The following is a 19,112-nucleotide window of genomic DNA, read 5'->3' on the forward strand; positions in this document are numbered from 1 at the left end:
GATCTTGCAGGATCTTTTTCCAGCCACAGCGATGTCAGAGATTTGATGTTTTCACTGGATTCCCAATATTCACAGTACACTCATGAAATGGTTGTATGGGACAATCCCCACTTCATCGCTACCTCGGAGCTGCTGCATCCCATCGCTCGTGCACTGACTATAACACCGAGTTCAAACTCACTTTAAATCTTGATAACCTGCCATCGTAGCAGCAGTAACAGATCTAACAAGTGCCCCGGACACTTTTCTTGTATAGGTGTTGGTGACAGCAGCACTGTATTCTGCCTGTTTATGTGTCTCTATATTTGAATAGGCATGCCTATACCAATTTCTATGGCGCTTCAGTGTATATAAACAGCACACCCTATTGTAACAGGGAAAAAGAAGGGAAAATAGATCCTGTCAGAGCACAAAAATGGTGAGTATGTTCCTCTTTAAGAGACTCTGACAGAAAAGTGGAGAATCAGCTGCCTCAATCCTCATTCCACCTTTCTCATCAAAAATATCAGCAAGCAACCATATTCACGCTTTTTTATGCTGATAGACAGTAGCAGAGACTCAGTGACAGTGGAAGAGAGGAGGCAGTGCCAGTTGGAGAGAAAGACTGAGGAGACACTGATAGTGGGGGTGAGAAAGTGGCAGTAAAAGAGAGAGAGAGAGATGGATGGATATTGAAGCATTGTGAGTAAAGAGAGAGACAAGACAGTGGAAATGAAAACCAGAGGTGAAAAGAGACCTTACATAAGCTCGAGGGGCCCAACCCTCCGAGACTGGCAAGCTCTAACACAAAAAAATTGCCCACTTTCTCCCCACCTCTAATACCCACATGTTTAAGTTTCCTGGTCTAGGGATCAAAAGCCTAAGCAAAGCATCCCCAATTCCAGGTGTTGAGAGGAGATAATGGTGGGTGAAGACAAGGACACCTGACAGCAAGTGATAAAAGAAGAGAGAGTGGCTGTGAGAAAGAAAAAGAATGGGACAAAGACAATTGGAGTGGTACAGAGAGAGAGAGACAGTGAAAGTGGCAGAGAAGCTGGCAGTGATAAGGAAGAGCGAGAGACATATATGATACAGTGAGAGTGGGACACACAGACAGACAGACAGACAGACAGAGAGAGAGAGCACTAATGGGAGAAGAAGGAGGCAGTGGAGAAGAGATACACACAGACAGTGGCAGTGAGAGGGACTAGATGGGTATGAATGATTCATTACAGAGAGAGAATGGGTAAAACTATTAAGAATGTTCTGTGTTATAAGTGTGTGAATACGTTCACACACCAAACCTTTTGGTGAGAAAGGCGGAATGAGGACTGTGAGAGCTGGTTCCACACTTTTCTGTCACAGCCTTTCACAGAGGAGCATATTCGGCTTTTTTGAGAGCAATAATAGGAGAATTTTTCAAATGGTTTAATAACTGCTCAAGAACTTATTTTGACAATATTAAGAAAAGGATATATTACTGCTCACCAGAGGACACATTGAGTCACAGACAAGTACAATGAAAGACTACTACACATGCGAGCTTTTGGCCAAAATGCCTTCTTACAAAACACACACACACACACACACACACACACACACACACACACACACACAAGACTGATATCTATGAGTGGTGGGGATAAGAAGTGTGTAATGCTGCTTGTAGGAGTGTGCTGGGAGGTGGTGGGAACAGGGTAGAGCAGCTAGGTGTAGTCGGGATGTTAGATGGGGGGAACAGAAAAGGAGATAAGGGGAAAAAAGATTACTGGGTGCATTGGTGAGAACAGAAAGCTGTCTAGTGCAGAGATGGTAGCAGGGAATGGGATTGTGGGTGACAACAAGGACTGACAAAGGTCGACATGTTGACATCGAGGGGATTATGGAAATGAAGGATATATTGCAATGAGAGTTCTCATCCACACAATCCAGAGAAGATTGTGTTGGTAGGGAGGATCCAGATGGCTCATGATGTAAAGCAATCACTGAACCAAAGAATGCTGTGGTGGGCAACATGGTGGGCAACATGCTCAGCAACTGAGTGGTCCAGCTGCCTCTTGCCCACAGTTTGTCGGTGGCCATTCGTGCGGGCATACAGCTTGTTGGTAGTCGTGCCAACATAGAACACAGCACAGTGGTTGCACCAACCCTACCAATCAGACTCAGCCCAAAACCAATGTTGAACCCTGCCTGACTCAGTTTACTCCTCCATCCACCCCCACTGCCGCCAAATCAATCCCTGTTAACATTACAGAATTTCTTAACCTCAAACCTTGCCTCACCATAATTCCCCAAATCCCTCAACACGGAAGCTAACCTTATGTATGCAGAAAGAACTGCAATCCACCATCTAAAAATTGATCCCAATCTTACACTCCTACCTGTCAACAAAGGATCCACCATTGAGGTTTTTAACAATAGGGATTACCTGGTGGAAAGACTCCACCAGCTCTCTGTCAGATTCATCGTCGTATAAACTCCTGCAACAGTAATACCAATCCATAAATCCAACAGGATCTCTAGTCTCTCCTCAAATCCATAGCCCTCCCCCCCCCCCCAAACCTCCCCCCATCTCTCTCTATATATCTCTTTCTCTCTCTCATCCTCACCCCATCATTCCCCACACTCCTCACTTCTATACTCTTCCTGAAGACCACAAACCCAGCCACCCAGGATACCCCATTTAGGACCAGTTAATGTGACCCCACTGAGAAAAAATCTGCTTACTATCTGAACCTACCCTCCTGTGTATAGAAACCAATCATTTCCTCAAGCAACTCTCCACAGTTCTTATTCCTTTACCACATGGCGACCTTTACACAAATATCCCTAATGCCTATGGCCTTGCTCTTCCTGAATACTACATTTCCCAATGTCCAACTCAATAGAAACCTAAATCCTCCTCCTTAATCGCCACGACCAATTATATCCTCACCCACACTAATTCACCTATGGTGGCATCACCTACAAGCAAAGCTGTAATACAGCAATGGGCACCTGCTTGTCACCATCCTAAGCCAACCTATTCATGGGCCTTCCAGAGGAATTCTCCCTAACCTCCCAAAATCCCAAATTGTTCACCTGGTTCAGATTCACCACTGACACCTTCATGATCTGGCCCAAGGATGAGGACATCCTATACACATTTATCCAGAAACTCAACACCTTCTCTGCCATTCGCTTCATGTGGCACTTCTCAACACAACTTCCTCTATGCTGACCACCTCAAAGATGGGTACATCAGTACCTCTGTCAATAACAAACCTACCAACCACCAGCAACACCTCCATTTAAAAAGCTGCCACCCATTCCACTCCAAGACGTCCTTTCCATAGAACCTAGCCACCCAAGGTCGTTGCATCTGTACTAACAATCAGTCCCTCTCCCAATATACCAAGGGTCTCACTGAAGCCTTCACAGAAAGAAATTATTGTCCCAATGTTGTACACACACACACACACACACACACACACACACACACGCACACCTCCTGTGCCTTACCCCTCCAGTCATTCATCACCTCCCAGAGCCCCACCATAGAGCAACAAAGCAGTAGTCCCCTCGTGACTCACAACGGAATATTCCAATGTGTTAATAAATGATCTTGATGAAACTACGCAGGTGTGTAGGTGAGCAAAATAGTGCAATACCTATTTTTTGTTTGTGTCCAATTTCAGTCTTAAAGGGGTAAAAAATACCCTGAAATGTAATGTGGCATTTTAGGTTTGGAGGAAATATCTTTGAAACAATGATATATAAAAATGTTTTTTGTACAAAAGTTCATATGTAATTAATATTCTTGAAAAATCCAGGATGGAATGTAACAATATAGGGTGTCCCAAAAAGAATGATCCAATTTTAAATAGAATTATTTATTAGGAAGAAGGGCTTAACACCAACAAATTGCATACTAAATTACTCATAAAAGGCAGAAGTTTATAAAAACCCATCATAAATGTTCAATATGTCCTCCATTGGTTGCATGGATGACATCCACTCAAATGCTCGGCGGATTTGTTCCACAATTTTTTCAGGAACTCGTGGCCGGCCAGGACTTTTGCCTTTACAGAGGCACCCTGTTTCTTCAAACTGTTTATACCACTGTCGAATGTTCTTTGGTGACGGTGGTTTAGCAGGAAATTGAATATGAAACACCTGCTGAACTGCGATCACTGACTGAGTATGACTAAATTCAATAACACAATATGCCTGCTGTTATGTTGACGCCATATTGCGTGAGACTGGCTGCACGCTCCAGGTCAGCACTCATAGCAACATCTAGCGGTTTTTTTCTGAAACTCTAGACCCTGCTGATTACATCTAGCACTGTTTCAGTTACCTAGTGAGATTTGTCTAAATATTATTACAAATTAAAATTGGGTCATTCTTTTTGGGACACCCTGTATTATGAGTAGGATAGTTGCTACTAACCATATAACGAAGATGCTGAGTCGCAGAGAGGAACAACACAAAGACTGTCGCAAAATAAACTTTCCACCAACAAGAATTTTGTCAAAAATAGATGACACACACACACACACACACACACACACACACACACACACCGACCAAAGCCTCTGCCAGCTGAGGCCACACTGAGTTTTACAACATAAATTGAAAAAGCTTTCAAGCCACATTCATCGCTGGTAATAAAGCTTCTGAAATGCTATTTTTAGAAAATAAGCTGCACACAATTTGCTGTCAGAATATTTTCAACATTCTTATATTACACTTGTTGTATGTTTTAAATTGTTATTTTATGTTTTACATTCTTTTTTTACCACTCCATATACACATATTTTATTAATGCTCTAAAGGGTTCTTTCATACGGACCTCACTGGAAAACAAAACACCTTTCAACACGGTCACATGTTTGCTTACCAGATAATAATATATATTTTATTGTCTTTAGGCCATTACAGCAATTGACAACGTCAAATGAAGATACAATTTACAATACAGTGTGATAATGTATTGACTACTGAAATATTTTAGCTTATATTACAATAAATGTACAGTGGGTCATCTATTGGATTACTGCATTTTACAGTTGAAGAATTCATTGATGTCATAGAACGGGTGGGCAATTAACTATTGACGCAGTCTCTCTTTGAATGTATGTTCAGGAAGATCCTGTATAGCATGTGGCAGCTTATTAAATTAGTTTATGCCCTGTGACTTCGTAGCTATTTATTGATTTTGATAATCTGTGGTAAGGCCTGTATATGTGTTTGATGCTTCTTGTATTGTAACAATGTACATTTTCTCCAAGTTTCACATGTTGTAGGTTCTTCTTCATATTGATTAAGACAGTGTATATATAGAGGTTTATTACTGTCATAATTTTTTGTTCAGGAAATAAGGGTTTGCAGTGAGCCTTATGTGAAGAATTTGTAATTATCCTAATGGCTTTCTTCAGCAATAATAGGACGTCATGTATATGACTACAATTACCCCATAAGATAACGCCATAGGATAGTATACTTTGGAAAAATGCAAAATAAGATGATCTGACATATGTTTCAGGTAGACAATTTCTGAGTTGTCTTAATAAATAAATTACTCGAGATAGCTTACTACTAATATAGTTTACATGTTGACCCCACAATAACTTTTCATCTAAAAAAACTCCCAAGAATTTAACAGAACTAGGGTAATCAAATAGTGGCTTGTCTCTTAGAGTGAAGATTATCTGGTGAGTTTTATTTTCATTTAGCAAGAAATCATTTGCTCTGAACCAATATGCTGCGTGAGTGAGTGTATTTTCAGCACAGGTTTTAAGATTGTTACTGCTATGTATAAAAGTCATATCATCTGTGCGCAATACAGTGGTGGATCTAATAAAGGAGGGGATGTCATTGATAATTATCAGAAACAGGAAGGGGCCCAGTACAGATCCCTGAGGCACACCTACTTTAACATATTCTATGTTTGACATTTCCTTACCAAACACAAACTACCTGTTTACAGTTACTGAGATAAGCTTTTAATAGTCTGAGACTGTTTCCTTTGATGCCATAAGATTTTAGTTTCTCTAGTAGCGGTGTGTGCTCAACACAGTCGAAGGCCTTGCTTAGGTCACAGAAAGAAACCTGAGCAAAGCCTTTGTCCTCAAAAACTTTGAGAATGTAACTGACTACTGTGTCGATCGCATCAATGGTCGACAGAGTCTTCCTAAACCCATATTGTGTAACATTAATTATTCCTAGGTTCTCAAAGTGACATGATAATTGTTGGTACATGATAGATTTCATTACCTTGGAGAATGCTGGTACTATTGAAATAGGCCTGTAACTAGATGGAGAGTCTTTATCTCCCTTTTTGTGTACTGGGACGATCCTAGACAGTTTTAATTCATCAGGAAAATTTCCCTCAAGTAAGCACTGTTTATGCAATGGGTTAAAGGGTACAGAATGCAATCACACACTTTATTCAGCAGGTTGCATGATATGTCATAAATATCTAAGTTATCAGATGGTTTCAGTTGCTTTATGACCCCTTGTACAAATCTAGGCAATACTTCGGAGAGAGTTAGCATGCTTGTGTTTAGTGACTGTCTACCTCAATTTTTAGACAGTAGCTCTGATGCACTAATGTCTGGTTTGATAACTGTATCTCCTATTTCTTTCACTGAATTAATAAAAAAAACTCATTGAGTGTTTGAGGTGGGATATTAATTTTGTCTTTTTTAGTATCTGTGGCACCACTGTTAATTACTTTCCAAGCAGTTTTACATTTATTGGTGGAATTATGTATGCTGTTGGCATTGTAGGTTTTCTTGGCTTGCAGGATGGCTTTTTTGTATTCATTCGTGCATTCCACATAGGCTGACTTGGCATAGTCTGACTTCAAACCTGTATATGTTTGTATAGTAACAAAACTTGTTTTTTCAGATCTGTCAGCTGTTTCGTGTACCACATATTTTGTCTGTTTTGAGATCTGGATTTGTGGCTGCTGTACATTATTTTTATTTTCTTTATGGGAATACTATGGTTAAATAGGGTCAAGAAAGCGTTAAAAATTCTATCAAATATTATACTGTCACAAGGACTCTTGGTCCAAATTTCCTGCCCTCCTCCCTCATAGTTTTGAATATTGTCCCTCTGGTGACCCCAATATGCTTGATGATGGCACAGGTACAGCCATGGAATGTATACGGGTTTCAATGTTGGAAGAACCTTTTGAGAAGATTTTCAGATCTAGTTCTACTGAATGATTATGACGCCAATCTCCACTTCAGAAACAATACAATGAAGTTGCAGTCACAAGTACCTAATCAATGCTCTTTGCCAAGGCTTTACCAATCTACTGAAATATGCCTGACTCAAATAGGGTTGTTTAGAGGATCACCTGTGACAATTTGAAACTGTGTTGAATTTTATTTTATATTGTTTTGCCCATCCTGTATATTCTGTGAAAAAGGAAAAAACAATGTAAAACATAAAATAACAATGTAAACCAAACAACAAATACAAGTAAAATAAATAATTAGAATTGTAATGAATTAGCCATGTTGAAAATACTCTGACAGCACACTGTATATAGTTTATTTTCCAAAAATGTTATTTCAGAAACAAGCTTTATTACCCAGGGATGAAAGTGCCTTGAAAGCTTCTTTAATTTGAGTTGTAACCAAAGCTTCCAGTTTTCAAAACAAATAGATGGTGGTGTGGTATTTTTTAAAATTTCAAATTATTACAAAAGTTGATTAAACAGTTTTAAAGAACATTAATTACATAGGAATTTTTATATGAAAAACATTTTTTATGTGCCCATTTAAAAGGCATTCCTTATAAAACTAAAATGCCAAATTACCTTTCGGGGTGTGTTTTATCCTTAAAAGAAAAATTGGGGGGGAAAAGTATTGCACTATTTTGCTCACGCTATACACCCTCCAAGATAATTTATTGATACTTTGACACATTCCTTTGTCACAGAGGACTGGAGCAACTGAATCACATTCTCCATTCTCCGCCAGTTTCAACTACCTCTTCTTGTGCAGTGAAATGTGGAATATCTTACCCACTACCCCTCCCACTTAATCTATACAATATCCTTGTCCATCCCTACTCTACCCCTTCTCCCAACCCCATGCCATGCGGCTCATATCCCCACAATATGTAATAGATCTAGATGCAAGACCGGCCCCATACATCTCCCACCCACCCCACCCCACCCCTCCACCTAGTCCTGTCAGTTCACAAGCATCATCTATCCCATAAAAGGTGGGGCTGTGGGCATGAAAACCAACAATCTGTCTGTCCGCATGAATAGCCACCAAAAAATGTGTCACCAAGAGACGGCTGGACCACCCAGTTGCTGAGCATGCTGCTCAACACAATGTCCTTCACTTCAGTGACTGCTTTGCAGCCTATGCCATCTGGATCCTTCATACTAACACCAGCTTTTTGGAACTGAACAGGTGGGAATTCTCCCTGCGATATATCCTACATTCCTGAAACCCCCCTGGGACCTCAACCTTTGTTAGTCCCTGTTCTCACTCAACTATACAACTATACCCTTCCTTATTCCCACTCCCACACTTCACAGCCATCTATTCCACCAACTCACCCACAGTGGGTTTTTCCCCCCTCCTCTCTTTCCCTCCCCTACCTCACCCACCTGCCAACCTCCCCTCTCCCTGATTAACCTCCTGACTTCATCCAGCTGCCGTACCCTTGTCCTACCACGCCCCTACTTGCTCTCACAGGCAGCATTTTACCTTCCCTTTTTTGTTGTGCCTCTCTGTGACTGAACATCTTCCCTATATGGTCAGTAGCAATCTATCCTTTTCATAATGTTGTCATCATTCCATTCTGGATTTTTCAAGAAAAAATTTTTGTTGATGAATCTGGCAATACTGTGGTAATGATAAATGGTTATTTAATGACAACCTTGACTTATCTGAAGACTCATCATTCTTGTTAAATGTGAGCTAACTAAACCTCCTCAGTATGATCAATTAGCGTACTAAAGGAAGCACCATGTATATCATCTATGAGGCCAAGCAAGTACATTTACTGTGAGCCTTTCACTTGTTGGAGATGAATATATATTCATGGTTTCATGAGCACAAATGCAGGTCCAATTTCCAGTTGCCAGAACAGATTTATGGACAATGGTTATATAACTGTCCAACAAGTGGGGATTCAACATTCCCTACCCCAATGCACAATGAGATATTTTTTAAACTTAATTCATTATTACTCCATTGCTATGTTAAATTCCTACAAACCCCCTACTAATCCACCATCCATTTCAACAACAAGCTCCAGTTCTCAAATACTTCTTCCCTCATGTAAAATATTTTTCAGTATATCTTAGGGAGGCCTTCAGCTTTACCGATCAATACACTGTGTGATTCTTTTTATAAACTATGTAAGAAGAGAGAAAATTATGTCACACTGTTCTATGAATTTGGGCCTGCAAATGTCCTTCAGCCATAAATGATATACAGTAATCACATGTGAATACATATGTAATGGGGAAAATTATTTCGGAAGGTAGCATGAAATCAGGAACATACAATTCAAGATGGCAGTTTTACCAACAATTACATATTCTAGCCAACACTGATCTGAATCATGGTACTCTGCTATAAACAATTTGTTAAAATATAATTCTGTTACTTCTGGATATTAGTGAAGTTAATTGTAATAGGCACGAGGATGAAAAGAATTCAAACCTCCGAGATCCCAACATTACATCATAATGTATTGCAAACACATTTCAAGAAAATATCCAATAATATAATTATAACCGTCACAAAATATATAAATGTATCAGTAGTAGCAATATTAATATTATAATGGCTGTACTTTACCTCCAAGCATGCTACAGACAGCATGATGAACATCCAATAATGCACTTTGGTGGTGATAATTTTTTATTCCACATCTAAAAAGAATTGACAATTCATCTAAGTTCCTAAAATCCTCTTCTGTTTGTATAAATATTTCCACACCACGGTTTCTCATTGCCCTAAAAGCAAATAAATAAATAAATAAAATTCAATGTAAGAGAATCCTTTTAGGACATTACACAAAAATCAAGAAACATAGGGATTAGCTAACTGATATCACTAATGTTTCCTGTAGTTCATCAATATTTCTGAGCAAACTGTAAGCAATCAACAGCCAAACAGCCTGGTAAAAAGATGACACAAATGGTAGACATGAATGAAAGATTAGTTAACATTTTTAATTTAATTGTGTGTTGTTTATTTAAAGTCACTGATGAAATCAATTAGGATCAGTTATTTATAAAATATCTAGCAGTCCACCTCAGCTTCGCTAAGGCAGCACAAAGTATCTATAGCTGCATGCCCTGTCTGGCGTAGTAGTAATTTTCTTTACGAGACACTGCATAGAGCTATGTAGGAAATTCAGAGACCAACATTAGTTAACTGAATATAATCACTTTGATATAACTTAAACAATTTAAGCAGAGCACTCCAGGAAAGTTCTCAGGAGGCATGAATGTCTGAGTGACACTTCCTGGCAATTATGGGAACACATCATGATATAATCAATCTGTTTATTACCAATGTAAATATTCTATGCAAATCATGGGTGTAAATGTGTGTGTGATTGGATATATATTTCAGTTTGTAGAATATCATCTATTAGAGGCTGGCTGAATGGATCCTACCTGAAGCCCACAAAATAAGTCTGATGCAAATATGAAGCCGATCATGACACTCCCATTGTAAAGCTCATTCAGTGTTGAGATTCATTGCTGCAATCCTTTGTCATATTTTTTATGGCAAACTTTGATGTCCTACTACGCAAAGAATCACATTCGCATCTACTTTTCATTGACACAATGCTGAAAGCTCAGTCATCTGCTCTGCTGTTGAAAAACTTACTTTATGTAAACAAAGTGAAGCTGTGAATGTATGCTTTCCCGGCGTATACAGCTGGCGAAGAGTTCTCGGGCTTCCAGCCGGGTGGCGATGTCTTCAAACTGCGACGTTTCGACAAGTGACATACTCGTCGAAACGTCGCAGTTTGAAGACATCGCCACCCGGCTGGAAGCCCGAGAACTCTTCGCCAAAGTGAAGCTGCATTCCATGCTGAAGCAGTTTTTCAAAAAATGTTTTACTTTTTGCATAAAAAATTGAAAACCAGAAATTCTGGATTCAAAAGTTTTTCGCTACGCAATTGGTCTAGGACAACTGGACATTGGTTAGACAACTTGCACATCACTAGCCAGTTGTGCAACAGGGGAAAGGAGAACTATAGTGTAACGTGGAATCCGAACAACATTTTGATTCTGGCGAATCTCCACATCAGTGAGAGGTGTGTGCTAGGTTAAATGATAGAATGGGAAGACAATAATAATAAAATACAAAAGGTTCAGCCAAGATTCGATCTGACACCCATTCACTTTCCACGCACGTATTTTACTGCTAGACCATGTTATACCGGAGACAAGGTAGCCCTGAGGACCGGCAACCCATATTAGACTACAGAGGACAAGGTTGTCTGTGCCCTAGGCATACCAAAAGCACCATGGTAAATACCAGCTATTTACGTACAAGATAATGGAAACACATTCCGAGCACTACTTCCTGCAGGGGGATCTTAAGCCACTGCCTGCAGGAAGTATCACTATGCCAAAACCTGATTGGCTGGAGACAGTTATATAGGGGCTAGAACCAGCCCCACAGTTCAGTTCACGTCGGATGCTGACCTCGTGTTCTGCAACCATAGAAGATTATGTCTTCGTCTCTGAATTGAACTGTTACTAGTGTGTGTGTGTGTGTGTGTGTGTGTGTGTGTGTGTGTGTGTGTGTAACCATGAACCTTTGTGAACTTTTGTTTGCCTTAATTAGGAGACTTACTGGCATCATTATATTTACCCTTCGTTTTTATGTTCAGTCATCGACCTTGTAAACTTACATCAATAAAAGTTGTGTTTGTGAAAAATTGTGAATTGTCAGTCACAACAGACCACTTGGCCTTTGTAGGTCTTACATTATAAGACAAATATGAAACACATAAAGGATACAAGCAAAGCAAAATACTACATGACAAACCAACATCAAACTGAAACAAAAATAAAATGAAATTCAGTATACCTTGAAATTTCTCCATGATGTGGATCCATTGTCATAATAAGACGAAATTTTGAATGCGGTTCAATGGAAACAACCCTTCCATCAGCATTCACACCAAGTTCATCAACTACAAGTTTTCCTCCAGGCTCCATCAAAGCGTTTAATCGGTCCAGAACAGCTGGCGAACACAGGTTCACATTATCTGCAAGCAGCCAACATCCCTCCTTGAGTGCCTGCAAGAGATACCGTGTTGACCTCTTATTATTAATGAATTATTTGCATTATAGTGTCATTAATATTCCACATGAAGTATCTGGTTTGAGCTGTTAGAGATGGCAATCATCTATGCGTAAGGTGTCGTGTGAACGAGAGAGTGTGTGTGTGTGTGTGTGTGTGTGTGTGTGTGTGTGTGTGTGTGTGTGTTTATTAATGAATTATTTGCATTATAGTGTCATTAATAATCCACATGAAGTATCTGGTTTGAGCTGTTAGAGATGACAATCTTCTATGCGTAAGGTGTCGTGTGAACGAGTGTGTGTGTGTGTGTGTGTGTGTGTGTGTGTGTGTGTGTGTGTGTTTTTCTATTTCCTTTTCTGTCGAAGGCTGTGACCAAAACCTATTTACATATCACAAAAAATGTAGTGAATACAACAGTATCACCTACTACATGAAATGTAACTGTTAAAAGGATACCACAAGAGGCTGTTCTCTAACATTTGTAGATTTCCAACATTGTCAGGAGGCGGCCGATGCCACAGTAATGGTACAGTATGGGAAGTTCCAGCATTCTTAAACATATTTAGATTATGCCCAGAGCCAATCATTTTATACGCACAACAAAGTTCCAGGGTTTCAAGTGCCGCCTACACAGCAGTAGCACTCGCATAATATCGGGGGCAGAAACCTAGCCAAAACCCGAAATCAACAGCACTACGGTTTTTTGGGTAAATCAAAGTATATGTTGAAAGGCTAGGATAATTGGCAATGGAGATGCTGTATTTGTCGCAGTAAATGAGAAACTCGAATCCACCGGGATAGAAACGAAACTGCATCCAGTATAGTTTGAGCGAGACAGTATCAAGGGTATAAATTTATAATTGGATCTACAGCTCCACTTACACCTATGTACATACTCCACAAGCCACCACTAAGTGCACAGCAGAAATTACCTTGTAGCTCTGCTAGTCATACCCTTTCCTGTCCCACTCCAAATGCAATGTTGCGGGTTGGCAAAACTCACTTTACTATCTTTAAAATAACGCCTATCACAAAATGACATTCAAGTGACAGAGCGAACAAAACAGAGTAAAAACAGATCACAGAACGAGCCACAGATGATCTTGCATGGAATCTTCACTTGCGCGCGCGCGCGCACACACACGCACACACACACACACACACACACACACACACACACACACACACTGTACATTAGCCACAGCCTGGGGGATGTTTCCATGTCTCCGCAATATCCTTTCTTTCAGGAGTACTAGTTCTGCAAGGTTCGCAGGAGAGCTTCTGTAAAGTTTGGAATGTAGGAGACGAGATACTGGCAGAAGTAAAGCTGTGAGTACCGGACGTGAGTCGTGCTTCGGTAGCTCAGTTGGTAGAGCACTTGCCCACGAAAGGCAAAGGTCCCGTGTTCGATCACGGTCGGGCACACAGTTTTAATCTGCCAGGAAGTTTCATATCAGCGCACACTCCGCTGCAGAGTGAAAATCTCATTCTGGAAACATCCCCCAGGCTGTGGCTAAGCCATGTCTCCGCTGTATCCTTTCTTTCAGGAGTGCTAGTTCTGCTAGGTTCACAGGAGAGCTTCTGTAAAGTTTGGAATGTAGGAGACGAGATACTGGCAGAAGTAAAGCTGTGAGTACTGGGCGTGAGTCGTGCTTCGGTAGCTCAGTTGGCAGAGCACTTGCCCGCGAAAGGCAAAGGTCCCGAGTTCGAGTCTCGGTCGGGCACACAGCTTTAATCTGCCAGGAAGTTTCATATCAGCGCACACTCCGCTGCAGAGTGAAAATCTCATTCTGGAAACATCCCCCAGGCTGTGGCTAAGCCATGTCTTCGCAATATCCTTTCTTTCAGGAGTGCTAGTTCTGCAGGGTTCTCAGGAGAGCTTCTGTAAAGTTTGGAATGTAGGAGACGAGATACTGGCAGAAGTAAAGCTGTGAGTACTGGGCGTGAGTCGTGCTTTGGTTGCTCAGTTGGTAGAGCACTTGCCCGCGAAAGGCAAAGGTCCCGAGTTCGAGTCTCGGTCGGGCACACAGTTTTAATCTGCCAGGAAGTTTCATATCAGCGCACACTCCGCTGCAGAGTGAAAATCTCATTCTGGAAACATCCCCCAGGCTGTGGCTAAGCCATGTCTTCGCAATATCCTTTCTTTCAGGAGTGCTAGTTCTGCAGGGTTCGCAGGAGAGCTTCTGTAAAGTTTGGAATGTAGGAGACGAGATACTGGCAGAAGTAAAGCTGTGAGTACTGGGCGTGAGTCGTGCTTTGGTTGCTCAGTTGGTAGAGCACTTGCCCGCGAAAGGCAAAGGTCCCGAGTTCGAGTCTCGGTCGGGCACACAGTTTTAATCTGCCAGGAAGTTTCATATCAGCACAAACTCTGCTGCAGAGTGAAAATCTCATTCTGGAAACATCCCCCAGGCTGTGGCTAAGCCATTTCTCCGCAATATACTTTCTTGCAGGAGTGCTTGTTCTGCAGGGTTCGCAGGAGAGCTTCTGTAAAGTTTGGAATGTAGGAGACGAGATACTGGCAGAAGTAAAGCTGTGAGTACCGGGCGTGAGTCGTGCTTCGGTAGCTCAGTTGGTAGAGCACTTGCCCACGAAAGGCAAAGGTCCCGTGTTCGATCACGGTCGGGCACACAGTTTTAATCTGCCAGGAAGTTTCATATCAGCGCACACTCCGCTGCAGAGTGAAAATCTCATTCTGGAAACATCCCCCAGGCTGTGGCTAAGCCATGTCTCCGCTGTATCCTTTCTTTCAGGAGTGCTAGTTCTGCTAGGTTCACAGGAGAGCTTCTGTAAAGTTTGGAATGTAGGAGACGAGATACTGGCAGAAGTAAAGCTGTGAGTACTGGGCGTGAGTCGTGCTTCGGTAGCTCAGTTGGCAGAGCACTTGCCCGCGAAAGGCAAAGGTCCCGAGTTCGAGTCTCGGTCGGGCACACAGCTTTAATCTGCCAGGAAGTTTCATATCAGCGCACACTCCGCTGCAGAGTGAAAATCTCATTCTGGAAACATCCCCCAGGCTGTGGCTAAGCCATGTCTTCGCAATATCCTTTCTTTCAGGAGTGCTAGTTCTACAGGATTCGCAGGAGAGCTTCTGTAAAGTTTGGAATGTAGGAGACGAGATACTGGCAGAAGTAAAGCTGTGAGTACTGGGCGTGAGTCGTGCTTCGGTTGCTCAGTTGGTAGAGCACTTGCCCGCGAAAGGCAAAGGTCCCGAGTTCGAGTCTCGGTCGGGCACACAGTTTTAATCTGCCAGGAAGTTTCATATCAGCACAAACTCTGCTGCAGAGTGAAAATCTCATTCTGGAAACATCCCCCAGGCTGTGGCTAAGCCATTTCTCCGCAATATCCTTTCTTGCAGGGTTCGCAGGAGAGCTTCTGTAAAGTTTGGAATGTAGGAGACGAGATACTGGCAGAAGTAAAGCTGTGAGTACCGGGCGTGAGTTGTGCTTCGGTAGCTCAGTTGGTAGAGCCCGCAAAAGGCAAAGGTCCCGAGTTCGAGTCTCGGTCGGGCACACAGTTTTAATCTGCCAGGAAGTTTCATATATTTGTGACTTGTGATCCATTACCAAAACAAACTTCTGTCCCTCCAATGTGTCAGAACTTTCTGATGAAAGCAAGGACAACATACAGCTCATGGTCATATGTTGACCAATTTTGGTGCAAAGGTCACAATTTTTTGCTGTAGAAGGCTAGTGGTTCCCAGTATCCATCCACGTGCTGTTGTAGTGCAGCACAGAGTGTGGAGGCAGAGGTGTCAGTCATCAGTACAAGCTGTGCCCGTGGTATTGTGTGCACCGAGAGTGCTGCTTCAGTAATGGCAGTCTTCAAATCAGAAAAATGCCATTTCCTCTTCTATATTACAGTGAAGTTTATTCTTCGGTAACGGTTTGCTTTGTATGAATTTGTTCAGTGCCACAGCCAGTAGGGCGTGGTTACGAACGAAATGGCGACCAAAGTTTGTGACACTGATTGTCGTAGGTCGTCAAAAATCAAGTATTGCATCTATCTTCTCTTTTGATGGCTGAATTCCTTTAGCATTAATGGTACAGCCAAAAAACTGAACAACTGCACCCGCGAAGATAAATTGGATGGATTAATAATGAGTCTAAGCTCACAAAGGTGGTAAAGAGTTGTCACAGATGTGACAGGTGCTCAGCTTCTGAGTGTGGGATGACCAAAACACTGTCCACATACACAGCAATAACCCAAGTCGCATCCATAAATCTCTGGAACATCTGAACAGTGCTACATGGACCGAAAGGCATGCGGGTGAACTCATACAATCTGAAAGGCATGCATACAACTGTCTTGCGAATGTCATCTGGTGCAAAGTGTATCTGGTAAAAAGCTCTAATGAGATCCTATGTAGAGAATATGCACTGGATGTGAAATCCTTGATGTGTGGCAAAGAAGACCAGTCTGGAATCATTCTTGCTTTTAGCTGTTGGTAGTCTCCACAAGGATGCTATCCACTGTTATTTTTCGGTACCACACGGAGGGGAAATGCTCAACCATTACTTATGGACATCAGATCCCCTGTGCGAGCATGGATGCAAACTCGTGTTTAACCACTTTCAGTTTCTGTGGCATTAAATGATGTCATCGAGCATGAACAGGTGGCCTGTATGTGATCAAAATGTAGTGCACTGTGGAGTGCTGCACTGGACCTAATGTGGGTGTTCGACACACGATCCTGGGAGCTGTTCAAAAGTTCAATAAACTGAGGATCTCCAGTTATCACTTGGACACCAGAATCATGCACATTAAGTTCTAGTCCTCTGCTAACTGAGTTAGTGCTAATGTCAAGCGGGCGTCGATGCCAGAGGTCGGACACGAGTCCATAAAATGATAAAAAATCTGCTCTCAGTATAGGATGTGTAATGCCTGCCACGACAAAATGCCACTCGAGCTCGTGTCGTAGACCTAGGTTTAACACTAATGTGGCAAGACCACAGCAGCTATTGTAAAGCCACTGGCAGCAAAGAGGTGGCAAACATCACACTTACGAGATTGCAGACAGATGGACGAGTAGACTGATACCTCTGCAAATGTGTCTGCTAAGGACTGTAATTTCATACCTCGGTCAGTAATAAACAACCGACAACTGCCATTCGTAGTGTCTGTAGCCTTCATCATTGAGCTCCTGTTGTGCTTCCCTGCTTACCAAATCGGCTACATTTCTGTGCTTCGAACTCAAATCGGAGACGGTACCAATATATTTTTGTAGCCAAAGGTGAGCGACTGCATTTCCTGGGTGACCGATAGCAATGGGATCTACAACTATTGTTCTGAGCCAGCACTGCAGTGACTTGTACGGTAAGTTCGGTGATCTGAGCTCGTAGCACATCAAAGTTGCCATTTGCCAGCTGTCGTGGGCTAACTGCTGCAACTCGTGCAGACAAATACGTTTCAGATATTCTATCAGTGGTCTGCACTAGTGCATCTAGATCACTGGCACACACAGTTAAAATCTTTTGTACATCAGGTGTGGAGCGTGGAAGATGCACCACATGGTGGACGCGGCTGTACTTTGTGTGACGCGGCATGGTACGGAGTGCAAATGTGTGTCGAATTTAACAACTGTGATCGTTGTAGATCACGTCGGTCTCACCAATTGCTGTGGGTTAGCAAAACTTATTAGCTTTAAAATAACCTGTAACGCAAAATGATATTCAAGTGACACAGCAAACAAAACAACAGAACAATATATCAGGGAAAACAAAGAGTAAAAATAGCACATTGGTAGCAGTAGAATCATTCTGCAGTCTGTTGCATGTGCCACTTCTCTAAACTTTCTGAACAGTGTTTTGCAAAACGAACTGCCCCCCATGAGACTGAATACTGCAAATTGGGAAACACTCACACATCAACAACTCTGACGAAGGGCACATTTTTATGGCTCAGTGTCTGGGTACAAGCATCTCAGAAAAAGCTGATGTGCCGTTAGTTCTGATGACAGAGTACTGTACTAGTGCAGGCCTGAGTGTCAAGGGGTTTCAAGCACAACGTTCTAAGCTCATAGTTGACCATTGGGCTTCAAAGCAAATGCCTCTACATGTTCCCCTGATGAACCAACAGGATTGTAAAATATGATTGCAGGGGGCATGGGATCGTACATCTCAGATCAAGGAAACGTATTATCTCCTCACACAAATCACATTGTTTGTTACACCAGGTCAATGATTGTGACTACAATCGCAGTCATCCAAGCCACCAGCCACTAAAAACAGGCAATGTGCAACAGTCACAGGCTGGTGGAGTAGTATCATGCTACGGTGGACATTCATCTGGACTTCTAATGGATCTACACCAATAATTGAATGCATCATAACAGCTGGGGATTATGTGAGCATTCCTGCAGATTACGCGCATCCTTTCACACTTGATGTCTTCCCCAATGGTAACGGCATTTTCCAGCAGGATAACTGTCCCTGTCATGAGACAACTACTGTGATAAACTGGTTTGACGAGCACGACTGTGAGCACAAGGTGATGTCTCGCACACCAGATTCGTCTGATAGAACACATCTGGAATTCTACTGGATGCCAGCTCCAAGTCACAAACCCTTGGACCAATTTTATGGGAATTGTGTTACCTGAGTGTAGACATCTGGCACCACAAACCTCTGGGAGCTTACCAAGGAGTTGCTGAATTCTTGCCATGCAGAACTGCTGAAGTATTGAATTTCAAAGGCAGACCAAAAGGCTAACAATTAGCCCTGCCTGTACAGTTATGTTATTGCAAATGCACAATGAATGGCAGCTGCACTACAGTTGCTGATATGTTCTTTATTTAAGGGCTTGATTAGTTTCAGCCTTCACATCCAGCCCCCATTTTCT

At 41.9% G+C, this 19,112-nt stretch overlaps 1 protein-coding gene across 1 annotated transcript in view; it reads right to left on the bottom strand.

Annotated features, from left to right (window-relative positions):
* Window positions 1–19,112, bottom strand: part of LOC126418802 (midasin-like) — a 298,364-nt gene that overhangs the window by 28,305 nt on the left and 250,947 nt on the right. Inside the window, exons 38-39 of the mRNA XM_050085737.1 lie at window positions 12,063–12,274; window positions 9,804–9,961 (exon numbers count right to left, since the gene is read on the bottom strand). Of these exons, the coding sequence (XP_049941694.1) occupies window positions 9,804–9,961; window positions 12,063–12,274 (370 nt within the window). The remainder of the gene's footprint in view (window positions 1–9,803; window positions 9,962–12,062; window positions 12,275–19,112) is intronic.

This window comes from Schistocerca serialis, chromosome 9, assembly GCF_023864345.2.
Source record: "Schistocerca serialis cubense isolate TAMUIC-IGC-003099 chromosome 9, iqSchSeri2.2, whole genome shotgun sequence".
NCBI classification, from domain to species: domain Eukaryota; kingdom Metazoa; phylum Arthropoda; class Insecta; order Orthoptera; family Acrididae; genus Schistocerca; species Schistocerca serialis.